The sequence below is a fragment of the Archocentrus centrarchus genome, chromosome 21 (genome assembly GCF_007364275.1).
Source record: "Archocentrus centrarchus isolate MPI-CPG fArcCen1 chromosome 21, fArcCen1, whole genome shotgun sequence".
NCBI lineage: Eukaryota > Metazoa > Chordata > Actinopteri > Cichliformes > Cichlidae > Archocentrus > Archocentrus centrarchus.
The window spans coordinates 10,733,171-10,754,463 of record NC_044366.1 but is presented as its reverse complement, the minus strand read 5'-3'; the positions used below and the strand labels follow the sequence as shown (position 1 = coordinate 10,754,463).

Genomic DNA, 21,293 nt, shown 5'->3' with positions numbered 1-21,293 from the left:
TGCTGCCTCACAGCAAGAAGGTCCTTGGTTTGAATCCACTATCTAGCCAGGGACCTTTCTATGTGGTATTTGCATGTTCTCCTGGGGTTCTCTCCGGGTGCTCTGGCTTCCTCCTGCATTCCAAAGACATGCACCTACTGGGGTTAGGTTAACTGGTGATTCTAGATTGCCCATAGGTGTGAGTGTGAATGGTTGTCTGTCTCTTTGTTAGCCCTGCAACAAACTAAGACTCTCTTTTTTGTTCAGAAAGATTTTTTTGAACTAAAAAAGGTTTAAACTGATTTAAGAGGCTTGATTTTTAAGAAAAATTATAAATTTTTGTGTTACAATTGGTAAGAATTAATTTTTTTTGGTTCTTCATAGAAATAAGGAAAGTGGGGTTATGAATATGATTAATGCTATTAATATTTTTTTTAATATAAACTGTTCTGTGTGAATTTGGCAGAGCTTGTAGCTTTTTGTTTGATTAAAATGCCCCAGGTACTTAATTAGTACAGAGGGGAACAACATGTGGTTTTACACAAGTGAGAACAAGTGAAAGATTTGCCACCCATGCCATTTCCTGACATTACACAGAGCAACATTCTGCAAACAGTCTTATTAGGTGTAATTTATTTGGCTGGAAAGTCTTGTATTGTAAATCTCACTTCTATCTTTAATTAACTCTGTAGTGCAGTACTTTATGCTATCCTCATGAAAAGTCACAAGTCAACATTTTATTAGATGAGGACTGAAGAGCAACTCACACCAAAATACAACCTAGCAGTACATATTGGACAGGAGACACTTGTATGTGTAGGATTACAATTTATCCAAAATCAGTGGTTATGAGCCTTTGATGCAACCTGTTGAAATTTGGGACACATTTTCATCTATACTCAAGGATGAAGTGTTACATTGTCATTGGTCAAAGGTCATGACCACTGTGACTCCAAAAAAACACATTTTGGCCATAACCTATAAGGTCAGTTTCTAATTATGACTGCTGTCTCACTAATGTCTAAAGGAATTTTACTCAGTTTTCTGTTTCCTTCAATAAACTCACACACCAATACACCAGAATTACAACAGAGCAAGAAAGAAACTTAACAAAGTTGTCAAATCTATTGTATACATGTATTTCTAATTTAAAATGTTGCCAAAACCACACAACCACAAGGCCATCTCGTTAGCCCAATTCAAAATTGTTTACCACTTAAATCTCAAACTCCACAAATCTAAAAAAAGAAAAAAAAGCAACAAAAAAAAAGCAAAGTAGACTGATAAAGACATGTGTCAATCTAAAAACTATAAATGTTCATCTGATAACATTAACATTTTATTTTGAAGGACCCAGTGAGCTTTGGGAAGAAAAAAAAGTAATGTGTGTAGAGTTCATAGTGAGAGGTGTAATACCTTTCTATGCACTGTGGTTAATATGACCTTAAAACACACTTTTACATTTACCACCAACCCCAGTCATCTTTCGTTAAAGCAAATGTAGTCAACCGCCAAAAAAGAAACTCTCATGAGAGAAAAGCCTGGGATTATTATCCCATAGAGGTGTTTGTAGAGAACAAGCACTCAGGACCTGATCAGAAATCTATTGAAGCATTTATTCATTTTTCATTTTCACATAAAAACCACGATCCAACATAGAGGTACAAAGATGCATACACTGTACAATACATTTGTGCAATATATAAATGTATTTATATATAATTGATAATGTGAATTAAAAATAGTTGAATAGTCTATACTCAAATCCAAAGTGCTTGAAAACAAAAGTAAAGAAAATCTTCTATTAGAAAATCATTTCACAGCTGGGTCTCATGCAGTAAAAAAGGTGTGACATCAGCTCCTGTTGGTGCAAGAAAGTCTTTGACACTTGCCCACAGATTCTCTGCAGAGTTGGAAAGCTGACTATAAAAGGAAATGGGGGGGGTCACTGCAAGCCAAAGTCTGCAGCTTTTGCTTCTGTACCACCATGATCTGCTGCGTCATTTACATCTTTCTACAAGTCTGCCTTATGGGTAAGATAAGATTAATTTTGGAAAACAAGTGAATGAAAAGTTGAGTTTTAATAACAAGCTATTTTAGAACCATGTTTAAATAAAGTATCTCACTTTACTTTTTTGCTGTGATCAGTGATTTTACCTTCTTTTTCCTCAGGGGCTACTGAGAGCGGTATAGTTGGTGGCAGGGAGGCAAAGCCCCACTCCAGACCTTACATGGCATCAATTCAGTATCTCGGACACCATTCATGCGGTGGGATACTTATTCGGGAGGATTTTGTTCTAACTGCAGCACACTGCAAGTGAGTAGGGTTTTTTTTTAATCAACATGGAAATCAAGAATTTTTTTCCATGTAATAATTACTAAAAAAGTTAAAGGATATTATTTATCCACTGCTGAATCACTGCTTTATTTGCATTCACAAAAGTAAAAATCTATTGCTTCTAAATTATGGTATATTGATAACATGCCATAAATGTACATGCAAATTAGTGTTTAAATGTAGGAGATTTGGTGACCATGTTTTTCCAATTTTACATTTTGGTAATGATGGTAGAGAGCTGTAACACATTGATCCAAAATCTCTTATAGGCTTCATTTTGGGCAGCACAGTGGCGCAGTGGTTAGCACTGCTACCTCACAGTTAGAATACCATCTGGAAGGCCTGGGTTTGATTCCACCTTGGCCCAGGCCTCTCCCTCTCCCTGTGCTTGTGCGGGTTTACTCCGGTTTCCTCCCACATTCCAAAGACATGCACTTACTGGGGTTAGGTTAATTGGCTACTCTAAATTGCCCATAGGTGCGAATGAGAGCGTTAGTGTGAAAGGTTGTTTGTCTCTCTGTGTTAGCCCTGTGACAGGCTGGTGACCTGTTCAGGGTGTACACTGCCTCTTGCCCTATGACAGCTGGGATAGGCTCCAGCCCCCCCGCGACCCTGAAAAAGGATAAGCGAATGGATGGATGGGCTTCATTTTGGGTTCATATCTTGTCACTGTGAAGGTCATAGCATATGATTCACATCATTTTCATGCTCTTGGGCAGTAGTGACAAGGGCTTCTATAGTCAATTTCACTTCTATTTATAATCTGTGTAACTGTAGTAGATTTTGTCTTCATCGTCTTTCAGTGTTAAACTTGTTTTTTTTTAAATAACTAAATTTTTTTTTCCAATATTTCTGCCCTTGTTTGTCAGATATGAGAACAGAGGCCCTTGCACAGTGGTGCTTGGATCGCATGACATTAGCAAGAAAGAGAAAAGTCAGCAACATATCGAAGTGGCCAAGTACTACCCTCATCCAAAATACAATGGGACATTAAATTATGACATCATGTTACTTAAGGTAAAACTAAGTGTATCAAATTTCATATTTAAAAAAATGTTTAAAATTACCTATTTTTGTAAGCATTCTGTGTGATGTAGTTGTTATTGTTGGTTTCATGTTAGTGTTAAAGCTACATTATGTGGTTTCACACATTTGCCCAATAATCAATGAGGGTGTGGCTTCATTTACTGAACTGAAAATGTAAAAAAACAACTGATCTTTCAATAATTCTCTGTTTTTCCTTCAAAGTTAAAAAAGAAAGCCACACTGAAAAATCATGTGAAGACCATCAGAATACCTAAAAAGAATGGGAAAACACCCGCCAACATTGAATGTCTTGTGGCTGGCTGGGGACTAACTAAAGTTAATGGATCACGTTCAAATGTTCTAAAGGAAGCCAGAGAGAAGATACAATTCGGCACTGAGTGCAGCCATATTTGGAAACATCATTTTAGGTCTGATCACATGATATGCACCAAGTTTACCAAAAAGAGTGGAGGGGTTTGCCAGGTAATCAAATATTAAAAACTGATCAACAACCAAGCAACCAATACACCAATATTTACACTAATACAAATTTCAGAAAAAAAGATATATTTTTAAATTTTTATTAATGACAAAAAATGTGCAACCTTTTTACAGACTCCTCAATCAAGTCTCTCTGATGCTTTTTTTTTTTTGTAGGGTGATTCTGGTGGACCACTTATCTGCAACAAAATGCCTCAAGGTATAACAGCTTTCACCTTCGCAAGTAATTGCAATGATCCAAAGTATCCCCATGTCTTCACTAAAGTCAATTTTTTTATCCCCTGGATTGAGAAAACCATGAAAAAAAGAGAGGAATGATGCACGAGCCACTAGTCAAAGGAATAATGGCTCTTTCTTCACTTACTGAAAATGCTTTAGTTTTGAAAAAGAATTCAAAAGATGGTGCATGCGTATATGCTAGGCATGTGAAAAAAAAACAGCTGATTACAATCATGCCTCTTCATTCTCTGAAATGTCCTCAGCTCCCTTTGTCAAATTTCATTTTCAGCTTTCATGAATTTTTTCTATATTTTCTTCCATTAGTTGATGTTTAAGCCAGTGGGAGCAAAGGGGCGGGGTCAGATCACACCACAGTTCACAGTTGTTGAATTTACAGCTTTTCAGTCATAGTGCAAACTTTTGAAGTTGAATCGTTTTCTGTCTGTGAAACCAGTCATCTGCAGAGAAAGTGAGAAAAAATGCTGTTTAAGTTCACCTGAAATGTAAATCCATTTATCAGTAATAACAGAATTCAAATTTTTTAAAAAATGATTTACATTTAGCAAAATAATTATGACACTGATTTGACATAAATAAAGAGAAAGCAAAACTAACCTGACTTGGATCCCTTGTGAAATATCTTTTCTCAATTACCTGTTAAAAGGTTTAAAATGTCTCAGTGAAGAGCACACATACATATTTACATAAAAAGAAAAAGAAGACTAGTTTTAGAAGATACCCATTAATCTGAGACGTTTATTCTCTAGGAACATTATGAAAACCAAATTACTGATATTTGTCTACATTTGATGGTTTATGTGCTCACAATATATCCATACATATAACAGCAGCACAAAGATAGAAGTGTATATGTATGAATAATAACCTGTTTGACAGACATTAGGAACAGAAAATAAGTGAATATTGAATGACAGAAGTCAAGTCTCTCACCTTATCAAAGAACCTGCTAAGTTTTACAGCATTTGATGTGCCTGCAGCAAGATATCTTGGGTTGGTGCAGTCCTGAGAAAACAACATAACACTTCAGCCACAAACTAAAAATGATTTTTTCAGGTGTTACATTCTCACGAGAACAAATTGAAAACTGATTACAGCAGCTTCAATCCAAAAAGGCGGCGCGCACAGACGCAGCATCTCACAGCTCTTCCTTTCGGTGCTCTTTTTTGTACTTTTTGTATTTCTTATTTGTTAGTTTTTGTCTTTCCTCCAATGTCATTACATCCTGTATAATGACAATAAAGGCATTCTATTCTAAATTGTGTAGTTTGCATGTTTTAGTTCTACTACCACTAGATGTCACCAAAGATCTGTGCGGGTGGGTGGGAACAGAAGGATACAGTAAAATTAAATTGGATGATATGATTTATATAGGGAAAATCCATCCATCTTCTTCCACATATCCAATTCAGGGTCATGAGGGGTCTGGAGCCTATCCCAGCTGCCATAGAGTGAGAGGCAAGGTACAGGATCTTCTAAATTGCTCATAGGTGTGAATGGGAGTGTGAATGGTTGTCTGTCTCTGCTAGCCCTGTGACAAGCTGACGACCTGTCCAGCGTGTAGCCTGCCTCTCGCCCCATGACAACTGGGATAGGCTCCAGCTCCTAAAAAAGCCCCTCACTCATTAAAGTCAGGATTCTATTTTTTAAGGGGGTGACCAATACATCAGCTTGCTCCAGTGAGAAAGGGAAAAAAGTCCTTCTAACACTCACATCATTAATTCAAACATGGAGATGAACGATTGTATGACTAGAAAATAAGTTTTAAAATCTGGCTCTTCAGCTGTTCAACCAGGAAGGAAAAAGAATCTACAGGCTTTGCAGCTTCATCTTCATCAATCTAGTTATGTTTTCCTTCTGTAACAGAATCTTAACTTTAAATATCAAAAAGACATCCTGCTTTAACTGACAGATGCAGCAGTTAATGATACTGATTCATATGTTTTAAAGGAGCTGAAGCTGAGAGCCTGGAGTACAGAAAAAGATCACTTACAAGATTTATCTCTTCTGCATTGAAGTCTTCAGACAAGAAAGCCGTTCGAGTGAGAACCTCATTGCGCTTGTTCTCAGGAATTTGGTCAAACTTGGTTCCAATCAGCAGCAAAGGCACCGGGTTCTCAGCAAACTGTTCTCTGTCATAGTCACTGCAGTCAAAAATGAAACCTGAATGAACTCCCAAATATGCAACATTTCCAGTCATTAGTGAAAACAGACAATGCCAAATATACAGATTTGCTTACCCATTTGAGACAATGACTCCAGTTGGAGAGGAATCCTTGTTCAAAGCTTCTAGTGACCAGCGGTAGAGATTCTGAGAGGATTTCTTATTTGTCAAATCATGGACCAATATAATTCCTAAAAAAAAAAAAACCCAAACATGATTCAACATATCTGAATAATACACCAAATGCAGTGCTTTCAGATAGGTTTAAAAAAATTACCATTAACTGAATTGTAGAAGACTGCTCTTGTGCTTTTGACACTGCTGGCACTGCCAACAGATCCTCCAACATCCCAGAGTTCAATGTAGAAGGTTTTCTCATCTGGGGTTCCCTCCTTATAGTCTTGAACCTGTAGCAGAACAATTATTTCAGCATTAATTCTTTTTTTGGTTTTGGCTGCTCCCTTTAGGGGTCACCACAGCAGCTCATCTGGCTCCATCACATCCTGTCCCTAGTATCCTCCTCTGTCATGCTAACATCACCTCTTTGTCTTTTCCTCTTGCCTTGAAGCTCCAGATTTAACATCATTTGTACAATATATGCACTATACCTCCTTTGCACATGTCCAATCCATATCAGCCTTACCTCTCTAATTGTTTATAAAAAACTCAACTCGAGCTGTCCCTCTGAAATACTCATTTCAAATCTGGTCATTCCTAATGAAAATCTTAGCACCTTCAGTTATGCCACCTCTAACTCCAACTCCTGTATCTTTGTCAGTGCCACAATCTCCAAACCATTCATCATACCATCTTGTAAACCTTCCCTTTCACTCTTGCTGCTATCCTTCTGTCACAAATCAACCGTGACACTCATCTCCACCCACTCCACCTTGCCTGCATGCTCTTCTTCACTGTCTGTGACTGTGGATGACTCACCCATGGTATGCACTCATCAACCTTCTCTACCTCTGCTTCTTGCATCTTCACTGTTACACCTGTCTCCCACTCATTCACACTCATGTTTTCTGTTTTGCTTCTACTGACTTTAATTCCACACTCAAATCATTGTTTTTTTGGTTGTATAGATATGTAAGAGACTAATGTAAAGGCCCAGCAGGATGATTTTCATCCTTACCATAATTTGACTATGTATCTTAAAAGATGCTGCACCTGCTTACCCGTACATCTACTGAGCAGCCAACGGTCCACGATGGATTTCCTAAAACTTGATTCTGGCATAGCAGATGGACCAAAGAAGACTTGCCAACCCCTGCAAATAGCACAAAATGATAAAAGTGGGCTGATATAAACTACAGAGGTGACTCCGGCGATAAAACTTTGTGTGACAGATCACTAAAAATGGATTTCAGTCACTTTCAATATACTGTAGTTTCAATGCTATGAATCTACAGATGTTGCCGATTGAAAGGCAATTGAAGACATAGTTCACTTTTATATGTTAAGACTCCACTGCAAAATCATGTCACTGCAAGACAGCCTCCGCTGTCACAGTTAGGTTAAATGACACGCATAATGCGTGACGTTTATCCGTAGCATTACAAAGCCACTACAGCAGAGTAACCACAGCTTCGAAATTAAAGATCACTGGCTTTTCAAATTGGGCGAGCTCCATTCAGAATAAACAAATGTCCTTAAAAATAATAAGAGACATTAAGAAGAAGGGATTTGCTCGTAAAAATGGTTCGTAACTCACCGGAATCTCCCAAAACTAATACTTTTACCCTATCAAGAGAGGCCATTTTTGGTGACAGACGCGTCCCGGAAGTAAACAGTGTTCAGAAAACCATGCCCCTCCCCCACCGTGTGAAAGAGAGCCACGCTATTCGTCAAAATGTCCATCACTCAAGGTTCTTTGCTTCTATTGGCTATTTAGTGTAATTTTTATAAAGCCAGGCCAATTTTTTTTAAAAAAAAAAAAAAAAAGACTCTGTGCGGGTTTATTTTCCCTTTCCGGGGTTATATTCTCAAAATAAGGAGTGAAGCATGTAGGCTAACTCAGCAGCTAAAAGTCTCTGAAGTGCAGTAGTGTCCTGTGAGTTTTAGCTGTGCTTGTGTGAATTAAAGTAAGCGCGTAAGCCTCTGAAATGACTTAAGGACGGTGGTGGAACATAAAGAATATCCGGTAAGAGTCTTGTTAATCGTCTAGCGGATTTCTGGAAACGATCTACGTGTTAGCACTTAATTTAAATGAAAGTAACTTCTTCAAGCTTCTATTAAAGATATCGTAATATAACAAGATTACCGGTAAAATGATAATACCGTCTTTTTTTTTATTGTATCCCGACCAGTAATCACCCAACTTGGTGCATTATCTCAGTTTTTTTGTTTGTTTTTTGTCTTTTTTGAATTTACTAACCAAAGCTAAGTTGTCACTGGTGGTTTGACAACTATGCCATTTCTGATGGCATAGTTGTCAATGAAATGGGTCGGGATTTTCCCTAGTACATTAATGTGGTCTAGTATATCTTATATTTCCCTTCTAAACTTGGGGCAGCTTAGATGTTTTATCCTTGAAGGATTCTTCTGGCACTCCGCCTCATCCCTCTTTTCCTGATGTTCCTGCCTCCAGGACTTTCTCGCCAGAGCCAAACATGACTGAACCAGAGTTACTGACCGAGGTCCCCGCAGCACTGAAGCGGTTGGCCAAGCAGGTCGTAAGGGGTTTTTATGGTGTGGAGCATGCTTTGGCCCTGGATGTACTGATCCGTAACCCATGTGTGCGCGAAGAGGACATGCTGGAGCTACTCAAGTATGACCGCAAACAACTGCGCTCAGTGCTCAATACCCTAAAAACAGACAAGTTTGTGAAGTGCCGCATGAGAGTGGAGACGGCCCCTGATGGCAAGACAACGAGACACAACTACTATTTCATCAATTACAGGTTTAAAATCTTTTCTGTGTGTATGTGCAGTTTCTCTGTGCAGAGGATGGACTTGTCAGCACTCAATAGTCTGATTTCTTTCTTACTTAATGTTCTTTTTAGGGTACTAGTCAATGTGGTCAAGTATAAATTGGATCATATGCGCCGACGCATTGAGACAGATGAGCGAGACTCCACCAACCGTGCTTCCTTCCGGTGTCCTTGCTGCTTCTCCACCTTCACTGACCTAGAGGCCAACCAGCTTTTTGACCCTATGACAGGTAAAAATTCAGAACAAGTTGTCTGCTGCATATTAGTAATGTTCTTATATAATTCCAGATACTGTAATATTCAACATGCTTGAATATTAGAATGCATTCTGGCAGTTTTATGGGAATTTAGAACTACAGTGTGCACAGAGAAACCAAAAACCATGAAAAACACACCCCAGAAAATAGAATAGAAATGAATGAATAAATAAAAGAAAAAGAAAAACTTGAACAAGAGGAGCCTATAGATAATTTATGGAACTCTTCTAAAAAGGTAGATCGATGATGGTTCTGATTGCAAAAGCTGCCAGACAGGACAGGCTTTTAAAAAAGCAGTTTGTGTAGGAAGGCATGGACACAGGTATTTTTGCAGCTGGCCTTATTGCATATATATTTGAAGTATTTTGCTTAGAATACAAAATTTTGGCTCTAAAATCTTGGTAACTGGTGCAGGTGGACAGCTCAAAACTCAGAATGTGGTTCCTAAGGTTTGGCTCTGACCTGTAGATCTTTACTAAGCCTTCACCATGTGTAGAGCCAAGCCCTGCATAACTTGCTGTGTAGCGTCAGTTGGAGGGAACCCCAATTACCCCAATTACAAGCAGCCAGGTTACTTTTTGCAGAAGGTGGATACGATAGCAGTGTTTCAGGTTCTTAGTCTCATTTCTATATCATGAAAAGGTCTCGTGTCTTTTCTCAGCAGTACACACACAGACTCTGGTATTGGATCTGTTGCAAACCACACTGAAATGCCTGTCAAAATGCAGCAATTAAGGAGGGCCAGACAGATCTGGGATGTGTTAGATTAATATCTGAATCTTACAATATGTAATACTGACTTCAAAAAATACCTGCATCCTCCAGCAACCTTCAGAAAACAAACGTAATGAGCAAAGCCCACATTTATGCACCTAACAAAGTAAAAGTAACTCCATTAATACAGGGATGGGTTAATAATGGCAGTTAATGTTTTGTAGTCAACACATTGTACAGGCCAGCTGTTGCATACAGTTTTCTGGATTATACAGTGGAATAGTCAGTAGTAACACAGTCTTCATCTAGTTGAATCCTGCATTCTATCTAATCCTGATTTATCTTAAGTATGACTTTAAATCGAACACACTCATTCTTCCTCAGCTGCCTCTTAATGATCTGAATTGCCACGTTGTTAATCTAATTGCCATTTATTTGGAGATATAATACGCAGATTTGGAAAGGCAAAGCAGGTGCTCGCCTTCAAAAGTGTTCTTAGGAAAAATTTAGGTAGGGTGGAATGATTCAAATCTGCATTGGATGGATAGCAACCTAGGTGTCTAATTTAATTAAGATCTCAGTCTTAAATGTTACAAGAAACACATTTTGTTACCAGAAGTATTCTTTTGTTTGTTTGTTTGCACTTATATTATGTTGTAGGCTTGTCAGTTCACCTCTAGATGGCAGTGACACCACATATGCGGACAGATTCAGTGACACCTTCTAATGAAATTATAGTGCTAACAAAATGAGGATGTCTCTATCAACATACTTCATTTTTGATAGACATGATTCATGCTGTTTGCACATTTAATAGTGAATTATTTCTAAAGCTGTTTCTTTGGGTTCATAATTTTGGCTTTAGTCTTCCTCTGTGTGGCAGCCATGTTGTGGGAATGCAGATGTACAGTTCTGAAGGCTGCTGTGTCGATGTTGTTTTAGGAGAGGAAAAACACATCCGTGCTTTGTTATTAGCACATAGATGCAAACTGAAACTTTAATTGAAGCAAATGATGTGTAAGTGGGCTAGTATGAGCTCACAGGCATACATTTATGCTGATTAGTATTCTGCCATGTTAAAGTTAGTTTTGGCAGTGTGTGAAAAGTTCACTCTAAGTGTCTGTTATTTAGGGTCTGGGGCCTGACTTCTTTAAATGAGGATGAATCATATGCTGTACACATATTTACATACACTGTTTGTGATGTCTTTCCTGATATGCTGTGAATGAAACCTACTAAATGTAGGTGGCTCTGCAGCCTTCTGGTTTTTACATGTGCACTTAAAAAAATTGTAATCAAATTTAAATAGTAATGAATATTAATATTAGTATTCTATTTTGAGATATATGAAGAATTTATAGTTATCTTCAATGCATCCTCGTGTGCTTCTCAAGTCCTTTTTTTTTTTTTTTTGACTTGGTATTCGGGGATGAGCAGTGCACATGATTAACATTCACTGTGGTTTGACTACTTTGAGACATGGCTTGATTGTGCTTTTGGCAAGTAAACAGAGATTTATTAAATGAATCTACAGGGTGCAATTTGTGCTCTTTACATCACAAATAATACATGTGAACGTGATGGAAATGGACAGATTGAGAATCTATGTAGTGATGTTGACAGGTTGGCTGACTATATTAACAGATGAAAAGAGGTTTAATTAAAATCCCATATTGATTCATCTACTGTATTCCATCATCTTAACAGCCAGTATTACAACACTTTGGTTCCCCCCCTGTGTTTTTGTCTGTCAGTCTGTGTCACACTGTGACTCACATCTTGCTTCACTTTGGGCCAGCAGCTGTCCAAAACTCTGCTTCAAAATGGGCGTCACATCACTTACTTATCACAGGGAGCTATCCATTAAGCTGTGTTAGTGCATTTGTTTGACATGTGAGTAACAGAAACAGCCAGAGCATCTGTCGTCATTGTAATGGGGGTGGGAGGGGATATGCATAGGGGATAGGCAAGATGAACTTAACTGTAGCATGAGAGTAGACACTGACTCACTTGGGTTTTTAAATTAGCTGATTGAAATCACCTATGTATGACTGCCTTGCTTGAGTCACCAGTGTGCTCTCCATTGAATAAAGGCAAATTAGCCCTGTGAAATTTCTCTTTAATTATACACAACTCAAGAACAGTTCTTTAGCAGACAGATTCCTTTTGCTGTAGTGAAGGGAATTGGAAGATTCAGAATTTAATATCTATTAGCTGTATTCAGAGGTAAGAGCGTGCATATAAGATATGGTGAAGTTGCGATCCTTAATACAAAAATGTATTCATATCACCCATTTTGAAATTGCTAGTTTATATTCTAGCAGGGTAAGTAATGCAGGGTGTAAAAAGTCGGCCAGATTAGACCACGCTTTAACACATAAACACTGCGGCTGATTTGTCACTGAATGTAATACAGTTTTTGGAACATGACATAGCTTTGAATTCAATTTTTGAAATATTAAAATAATCACCACTGAAATTGTGTTTATGATGCTCCTTGCAGTTTCACTAAAATGCGTGACCAAGATAGGATGTATGTTGTTTGCTAAAATGAGAAATAAAAATCCTATTTTGTATTAGAATGGTTCTCCAGAAGAGTGTTGTGCTCCATATGTTCCACACTCCAGGGAAAGTTTTTTTTTTTTTTTTTTTTTTAACTGTTTTCATTCATAAACTGCATCAATTTTAAGCTGTGACAGAATGAGGCATCGTGCTGACTGTCTGCCAATGTGAGGGTTGATTGCCAGCAATCCAGCAATGCTTCTAGGATACACAGAAAAGTTGTCAACACAATCATTCAGGATAATTTCTTATGTTTTCAGTAAATAATTTTATGCAGTATTTTGTTTACCTAGACTAAATAAATGTTAATTTGTTTTTTTGTTAGGTTGTAAAGTAGTTTTTCACCAGATTCCTTGTAATTGTAAACCCCCTTTAGGCTTAACATTTTGCCCACCATAAAAATGTTTAACTGCTTTTTTTTTTTTGTTTGTTTTTTGTTTTTTAATTGGTAGACTGTGAAGCTGAAATAATTGTTACAGTGCTGAAATTCACTAAAGTGCTTTCTAAAAGAGAAGAACAGAATGGACTTCTCACATCCTCACTGCTTATTTTAGAATCACAATATTTAAATGTGGGTGTATCTGAGACACAAATTGGAGGAAATAAATATGCAGTATCCTCACTTTGGATAAAGAAACTTGATAGCCAGTGTGATGAACTTGGAAAGAGTCTACCTTTCGAGGTCCTGACACTGCTTTGGAAGTATCAAGATCTTTGTGGTTACACATTTACAGTCATATTCCCAGCTCCTTTTTGATAATTTTGAAAAGTGGACTTTTCAAAAATATCTCATCTGGTATCTGTTTTGCTGTGACGGCCGCCTCTGTCGGGGTACAGCCTTCACAGATACCTGGAGCTCTCGTTGTAGTTTGATGGGATGGTTGTGTCGGGCCAGCAACACTCAGTGTAACCTCACGAGGATGGGACATGACACTGCTGGTCTTCCAGCTCATTCTGACCCACAAAGGAGAGCCGAAACCCTGCAGCTCTGATTTTTCAGCGTGCTGTGTGAATGTTGTAACATGTTGTTGTTGTTGTGGTGTGTGGTTTTTTTTTTTTTTTGTTTTTTTCCCTCCACTCATTCCACCTGACATGTTGGTTCCTCACCTTTTGCCAACATGTTTTTTAGCTCTGTACAGAACCTCATTTGCTCTGGCCATTGCAAAAGCTTCCCATAACCGAGCCAAACCCAGTTATGGGAAGCTTTTCATTATTTCAGGACTGAACAGATTATAGCATTTTATGAATAAGGGGATTAATTGTCTTTACATTATTTTATTGATAGTGACAGAAGTGGTTGTAGCAGTTTGCAGTAATCTTAACTTTCATGTGTCATTTAACACAAATGAGGTATTCATAACTGTAATAAAAAATATGCAAACAACATTTTTGTAGTTTAATTGAAATCCTAGGCAATTGCCCCTATGCTATTGACCAACAGCATCAGATAGATACAGCTCAAGTTCATTTAGTTTGGATTAACCTTCAAGAGCTTGAGGAATAATTGTTGTTGTTGGCGGCAATTTTTTCAGATGCTGTGTATTTTTTTTTTCTCTCACTCACACACACACACACACACACACACACACACACACACACACACACACACACACACACACACACACACACATATATAAAGTAGGCTTGAGCTCTGTGCTAATGCTGGAACAGCTCCCATTATTGAAACTGAAATCACCCAGAGAAGCAGATGGTCAAAGCTTGCCCTTCTCTTAATGGTAGGAAGCAAGTGGGGTGTGCACTGCATACAATCTCCCAAAGCCTTTGCATATATTCACTGTTAATAAAATTTTCTTCATAGAAAAGATTTTCTGGGCAGATTTGAGTAATCACTCTCGTGTGTCATTCTCCTTTGTATCAACACAACCATGCCTGGGCTAGTGTAAAATGGAGCCTGAAGTAGATTGGTTATAAATCGATGTGGTGCCCCTGACAGTCAGCATTTTCACTGCCTGTGATATATCAGTTGAATCTCGGCCTCAATGGAAAAGTACCCAAAATGGTATATAGATAAAGCCTAATCATTTCTGGTGACTTTTCTTTTAAATTTGCTTATAGTACAGGCTTCAAGGCAGTTCATGCAGTGTCCTATATGCAGGTCTATAATATTCACCTTTTTTCTTTTCTAACCTGCAGGTACATTTCGCTGTACCTTCTGCCAGACAGAGGTAGAAGAGGATGAGTCCGTTTGTCCCGATGCCAGGACACTTGTGGCACGTTTCAATGAGCAGATTGAGCCTATCTACGCGCTGCTACGTGAAACTGAAGATGTTAACTTGTCCCATGAATTGCTGGAGCCTGAGCCTGCTGAGATTCCTGCTCTCAAACAGAGGTCAGTCTAACAAGTGTCCCAGCAATACAGTGTCTGAGTGTGCATCACATTTGTCCTTTGGAGCTGCCTGCAAACCCAGCTTCTCTGACAACAAAGGGAAGTTGACTTCTGTTAATGGTTAACTCCAGCACTGAGTTTTGGCTTCATACCTATTTGTTCCACTGTGGAATTCTGTTGTCTTTAGCCACAGGAGGAATCCAAAATGAGTAAAATATATATATATTTTTTAATTTAAACATATTCATTCAGCTGTTAAGCAAAATTTCAAAAGAATATTTAATGAATCTTTCCTCCAGCCGAGAACGTGCTGCAGCATCTGGAGGGAACGCAGCAAGCGGCCAACACCGCGAGGCCTGGTCTAACAAAGGATCAACATATGCTGATCTGTACACCCAGAATGTGGTCATCAGTATGGAGGACCAGGAAGAGCAGCAGAAACAGGCCGGGGAAAGTAAGGCACCTAAGGAAAGGCCAGTTTGGTTGACCCAGAGCACTGTGCAGGGTGCTTACAATGAGCCTGACATCCTCAAGAATCGTAAGTATAACACTATCACTCCAACCAGTCTCTTTTCTTTATGTAAAATTTATGGATCCGTTGCAGTGTTGTGATGGCATATGTTTTAATTTGTGGAAAAGCTGTTTGTTTGTTTTTTGTTTTTTGAAGAGATACTGCTACTTCAAAATACAATATTCCAGTATACTGGCTGGTATATATATATATTTTTTTTTCAGACGCACAAAACATAAACAGATTTTCCAACATTTGATATGTGTAGTTGTTTACACTCTAACTGCCTAACTGCTCCAATCAGCTTGTTGCTTGTGGTATTTCAAATGTGTGTTGCCAACAGGGAAGTTGCAGAGTGCCCTCTGGTGGCTAAACTATGAAACACTCATAATGTGGATGAAGGGTCTTTCTCTTGTCTCTTCTTTGCTTTTTAATTTTCTTTTATTGGCTATTATAAATGCAGATCCCAATAGATCAAGCAAATGGCTAATATCAGCCCACTGATAAATTAGTCAGGCCCTAATATTTTCTGGAAGACTGATGTTCTCCCAGACCCACCCAGACCCTCCAGTAGCGTTTTGAGGTCTTGCAGTATGAAAGCTATGGTGCACTGAAGCACACCTAGTGTTGGCCCAGTAATCTCTTTTAATTTGTCATCTATTTGTACATTTATGTTGGCAATCTTTGAAAGGCTATGATAAAAATATGCTAGTTTTTTGACCAAATAAAATTTTTCAAAATGGACTCATAGATTCCATCTTTACAAAATAGATCGAAACGGGCCACATGAAAAATGTAAAGCTTTTCTTCCCCAAAATAACCAACTTGCTACTGAAGATAAATAAGATTAATGCAAATCCACTTTTTTGGCACTTTTTTCTTTTCATTTCTTTTTCCACTTCAACCATAATGTCAAGATCTCCCACTTTTTAAATTGGTAAAATTTCAATTCAACATTGAATTTGCTCCCAGCCTCAGCTGCTGTTGTTATTATCATTAATCATGAATGATATTGCTTGTCACTAGTGGGGTTTGGTTTTTCAGAATTGGATTTTTCAGGAAATGGTAGCATGGATAATGGATGGACTGCAAAAAAACACAAAAATCCAGACCCCTCACCTTTGACTGCTTTTTTTTTCTAACCTTTTAATTTCAATCACTGCTCCATTTGTAGTTGAAACCGGTTATTACTGGTCAGCCCAGGTTATTTCCCTCTGTCAGAGCAGGCCTTCAACAAGTTTTCTTATGACATTGTATCTTTACCCAAGGGCATGCAGCAATCAGACCTGGCCAGACTACCACTGAGCCATAATTGCTTAATTGGAATAATCAGGGATTTGATTAGTAAATGGCTGAGGCAGGATCACTCATTATAGAATCCATTCTTCTGTAAATTGCAAATTATACATTTTTAGGTGTGTCTCTGCAACTGTCTGTAATGGTCTTTAGAAACAGACACCTGACTGTTACATAGTTTAGCATTATCTGCCTACAGAGTCTTATCATATGCTCAAGTCTTGACTGTGTGTTAAGGCGTAAATCATTAAACTTGACATGCCGTATATTTCATAAACTACTTTATGAACTTTAGAGCATGAATAACGCTTTCTTCATTTCAGTAAACACAAATTGTTGATATAAAAATGTAAATGGAAAATGTGAACACTAAAATCAGAAAAGATGGAAGATGTGGAACTCTCTCGGTTTTCTTTTTACCCCACAGCTACAGTGAAATCACATGACAAAGACACCAGGCTCCAGATGCCACACAGGGTTGGCAACCGCCAGTTTTATTTTTGGCCTGCCATCCAATTACTTGTTGAACTAATAATTGTTAGTGATTACCTAATTATATATATATATTTTTTTTTCCCAAGCAGTTTTTGACTGTTTAGTTGGTAAAACTGACGGGACATCATCGGCTTAAAAGCTGTTTCCTGAATTTCAAGGAGAAAAACTGGGGATGTGTGTACTCGCATGCGTCTGTGTTTCCTGAGCCTTCTGTGGTTGCTGGTAAGGATGTGGAGTAGAAAGAGACGACCCCGGCTCGCACTGATAATTTTAAATTCAGCCAAGCATGAGGAGCTTCAGCTGGTGTTCTGGATTAAACAGGTGGAGCTGCAAAGTGGAACATTAGAATCAGAGGCTGTGCACCTGTGGGTGCAAGCTCTAAAGATGGAGCAACTCTTTGAGCCTCCACTGACTGGCTCACATCACCCACTCTTGCTTTGACATCAGCAAGGATGTGGCACTTGTTACACAACATCTACAAAAAGAACATCTACAAAAAAAAAAAAGTCAGTCAGGCTTGTGTTGAGTTTCCACACTAAAAAAGGTACATTATCATTCATTAAAGAAAGCTTTAGGGACTCCCTTGAGGTAACTGCCCACTGGGGAGCGTGCCTGAAAACTACATACCTTCAGGGGCTTTTAACATTGTGCCAGTTGAAACGCTAATGTGACGTAATAGCCAGCTGGTGGTTGGCATAGCAACTGCAGTTTAATGTCCACCCACTTTGAAGCTATTACGCTAGATGTGTGGCATAGACAGGGGAGTTGTCGGTGCAGCTCATTACACACACACTGTAAGTGTGGTCTGTTAATTTCTCAGAATCTCGTTTGAGTTTCTTCTAGCAAGCTGGGAGGAAATGCAAGAAGTAATTGTTGCTTTAATCAGTCATAATGGCATTGTATTTCCCCTGCGACTTACAGGCTTAATAAAGCCTGGACTTTTTTTGGTCCAAATCTTCTGTTCCTTTTTTTAGACCTAAGTGATGCATCAAAAGCTGATGTTTACATGTTTATCTAGTTTAGTTATTAAACAGCAACATGTCTTCCAAGAACTATAGCAACTATTAAAAAAAATTTCCTGCGGCCTATAAGCTGCTTATGCCAGCTCTTAGATCTGTAGGGGTGGGTAGCATTTTAAAAAAAATTTTTTTTAAATTATTTTCTTTTCTGATTTTTCTAAGTTACGACTTTGCTTTTGTGTCTTGCCTTTCAATTTTGAATAGGTTATTGTAGGTTAAGAGTTTCTATCTTATTTTTCTGTTCACCCACTCTTAAGCCAGCATATTTCTTTTGAAAGAGATGTGAGAGAAAACTGTGTATTGTAATCATTATTGGTGGTTCTTGGGTACATGAAAATCTCATTTTTGTGTTGCACCTGTTTCTCCTGGGCCACAGTATGAGATTCATTTGGCACTTTGCTCAATTATTAACTATAAGCAGAACTCAAAGTGCCTTACATGTGCGTACTCTTATTTTGAGTAGCAGTTTTTTGTATAATGGAGTCAGGCTGTCATAAAATATAGCAACCCTCAACTTTTACCAAGAAACACAGTAAACCTAAGCAAAGAAATGAAATTGCTCAGGTTTTTACTTCATCTAGCCTAAGGTCCAATGAGATTATGACATAACTGTATTGATCAGAATTTAATCACAACCTTACACACAATGATTCCCTAATGGGGATTCACCCAAACTGTGGTCAAGCTCGAGGTCAGAGTTACATTTTTCATTTTTTATGGATTTGGCCCAAATGAGCTACCATGTTATTGATCAAGTTAACAATACTCAGCATGACTCTACCAATAATGTAATGGTTAAGACGAGACTCAATTTCCATACCACATCATAAGACAGATGCAATTTATTAATACAGAATGTTTAACAGGGTTGAAAAGCAGACCTGTTAAAGTTGTAAGTTTAGGGAAAAAAGCATCTAATTTTTTTTTTTTTTTTTAAAGGTGGTGACATGCCTGGTGCCCCAGATGGAGCACCTGGTCTTGGAACTGGTCAGGCAGATGAAAATGAGGAAGTGATGCGCGCACTGCTAATCCATGAGAAGAGGAGTGTCGCAGGGGCAGGTGTGGGTGGAGCAAGCGCTGCTGCAAGGGGTCTCACCTCTGCCTCAGCTAATGCCAGTGACTCAGACAGTGACACCAGTGAGTCAGATGACGACTCTCCCCCAGGTCCTCCTCCTGCCGTAGCTGCGCAGCATCGGGTTGAAGAGGATGATGAAGAGGATGATGATGAATTTGAAGAAGTGGGGGATGAGCCAATGGTGATGGTGGGAGGTCGGCCCTTCTCGTACAGAGAGGTGAGCCAGAGGCCAGAGCTAGTGGAGCAGATGTCTGCACAGGAGAAAGAAGCCTACATTGAAATGGGACAGAACCTCTACCAAGACATGTTCTTCTAAACACAAACTGCATCACAATTTGATTTATACTTCTGCAGTATCACACTGTCAGTGGTGACATCTGGGAGAATTTCTGTGTACACAACTTATTATAAAGATGCTGCTGAAGAAGTATTTACGGTCTGCTTCAGTGTCCTCCATTAGAATAAATGAGGACACATTTTGACAGTGTTGCCCAAGTGATTGCACTTGTAGTATTCTGTCTTAAGTATTTTTTTTTTTTTTTTAATTCACCACCCTGGAAGTGAGCTGGCTAGCTCGAGAGTGCCAACTTTTAGTTTAGAGTTTTGTTGTTGGGTTTTTTTGGCCTGTTTCAATTGCATGTCATACATAAGTTTTACAAGATTTTTACACCATGGCTTTTTAGTGATCAGTCTCTTGTGCAATGGACAGATACAGTACTTAAAGTTTTCTACACCCAAATGCAACAGTTGCATTGGTTGTGTACTGAGCTTGGAAAACTGCCAAAAGATGTGTGGGCACATGGCAGTACTGAACACACTGATGGTGGACTGAAGAAACTGCTGCTTTCACTGTGCTGCCTGTGAGGTCAGGGCAAATGACTGTACATTTTCTGATTTTTCTGAAACAAGTTAATCTCAGGCAAATGGAACATGTGGCTAACAGTGAAACATTTATGTTGAGAAATCTGTAATAAAAAGATTCTGTGGTGAAGCTACGTGCATGAATATGTAAAAACTGTCTCAGCAGAATGAATCTGATGTCAGAATATATAGAAAAATCACTGAAAGACCATAAATGCTTGCAGACCATTCAGGCTTGCTCAAACTTGGCCCACGGGCCGCTTCTGGCCCTGCCCCCTACTTCTGGTCCGTGAATTGGTGTCAAAAATAACACACAATTTGGCCCTTTAAGTTACTTTTTTTTGACATTTCGCCTTCCCTTCCAATTAAGGGAGTTAAGCGAAATGTCAAAAAAGTAAATTAAAGGGCCAAATTGTGTGTTATTTTTTGACACCAATTCGCAGACCAGAAGTAGGAGTAGGGGCGGTGCCGGAAGCGGCTCGCGGGCTGGAGTTTGGGCACCTCCGATCTACATGTTGTTGCTGTGTACTGTCACCAAGGTGCAGTGTAAAAAATATATGGGACAACTGAAGGGTATCCTATGAAAGAAATTCAGCACAGCCAGGCTTTCTTTGGGTTAGCTGGTTTATCAAAACCTAAAAACACCAGTCAGAGATAATGAGTATCACAATCATAATTATCAACCTTCTTTTTTAAACCGGGTTTTCTGCCTTGCGCTCTGTGCGCACACTCATAAAAACTGTTTTTCTCACACATGACATTTTCTGCACAAAATGGTCCCTGTGAGTGCAGCCTACTCCAGGCACACAAATTGTAAATTGTAGCGCATAGAGCAGTAAAAACAAAAAACCTATAAAACAGCAGCGTTGATATATTTTAACACTGCTGTTCCTTTATTGTGTGATGACTGCACATTAGAGATCTGAAATGTAAAACTTCCTACATTTAAACATTAAAAGTTACTGTTCCATAGCCTATT

At 38.6% G+C, this 21,293-nt stretch overlaps 3 protein-coding genes across 4 annotated transcripts; 2 read left to right on the top strand and 1 right to left on the bottom strand.

Moving 5' to 3' along the window:
• The first annotated feature begins 1,774 nt into the window (after positions 1-1,774).
• Positions 1,775-4,178, top strand: LOC115800692 (granzyme B-like). The gene is made up of 5 exons (XM_030758186.1): positions 1,775-2,012; positions 2,152-2,296; positions 3,187-3,334; positions 3,566-3,826; positions 4,001-4,178. The coding sequence occupies exons 1-5, from the start codon at positions 1,967-1,969 to the stop codon at positions 4,160-4,162; spliced, it is 762 nt and encodes a 253-aa protein (XP_030614046.1). The 5' UTR covers positions 1,775-1,966; the 3' UTR covers positions 4,163-4,178.
• On the bottom strand, positions 3,911-8,026 carry rabl3 (RAB, member of RAS oncogene family-like 3). 2 transcript variants are annotated; one of them, XM_030758189.1, is made up of 8 exons: positions 7,960-8,026; positions 7,416-7,515; positions 6,523-6,652; positions 6,322-6,436; positions 6,075-6,225; positions 5,015-5,086; positions 4,679-4,717; positions 3,911-4,521 (listed from the first exon to the last, which is right to left on the bottom strand). In XM_030758189.1, the coding sequence occupies exons 2-8, from the start codon at positions 7,482-7,484 to the stop codon at positions 4,465-4,467; spliced, it is 633 nt and encodes a 210-aa protein (XP_030614049.1). In that variant the 5' UTR covers positions 7,485-7,515; positions 7,960-8,026; the 3' UTR covers positions 3,911-4,464. The 2 variants fall into 2 exon arrangements, with proteins under 2 accessions (XP_030614049.1, XP_030614048.1); XM_030758188.1 differs by having other exon boundaries at positions 7,424-7,515; positions 7,960-8,020.
• Positions 8,027-8,235: 209 nt separating this feature from the next.
• On the top strand, positions 8,236-20,448 carry gtf2e1 (general transcription factor IIE, polypeptide 1, alpha). The gene is made up of 6 exons (XM_030758180.1): positions 8,236-8,388; positions 8,836-9,147; positions 9,250-9,407; positions 14,865-15,060; positions 15,357-15,595; positions 19,318-20,448. Exons 2-6 carry the CDS (start codon positions 8,858-8,860, stop codon positions 19,767-19,769), a joined length of 1,335 nt encoding a protein of 444 aa, XP_030614040.1. The 5' UTR covers positions 8,236-8,388; positions 8,836-8,857; the 3' UTR covers positions 19,770-20,448.
• The last annotated feature ends 845 nt before the right edge of the window (positions 20,449-21,293 follow it).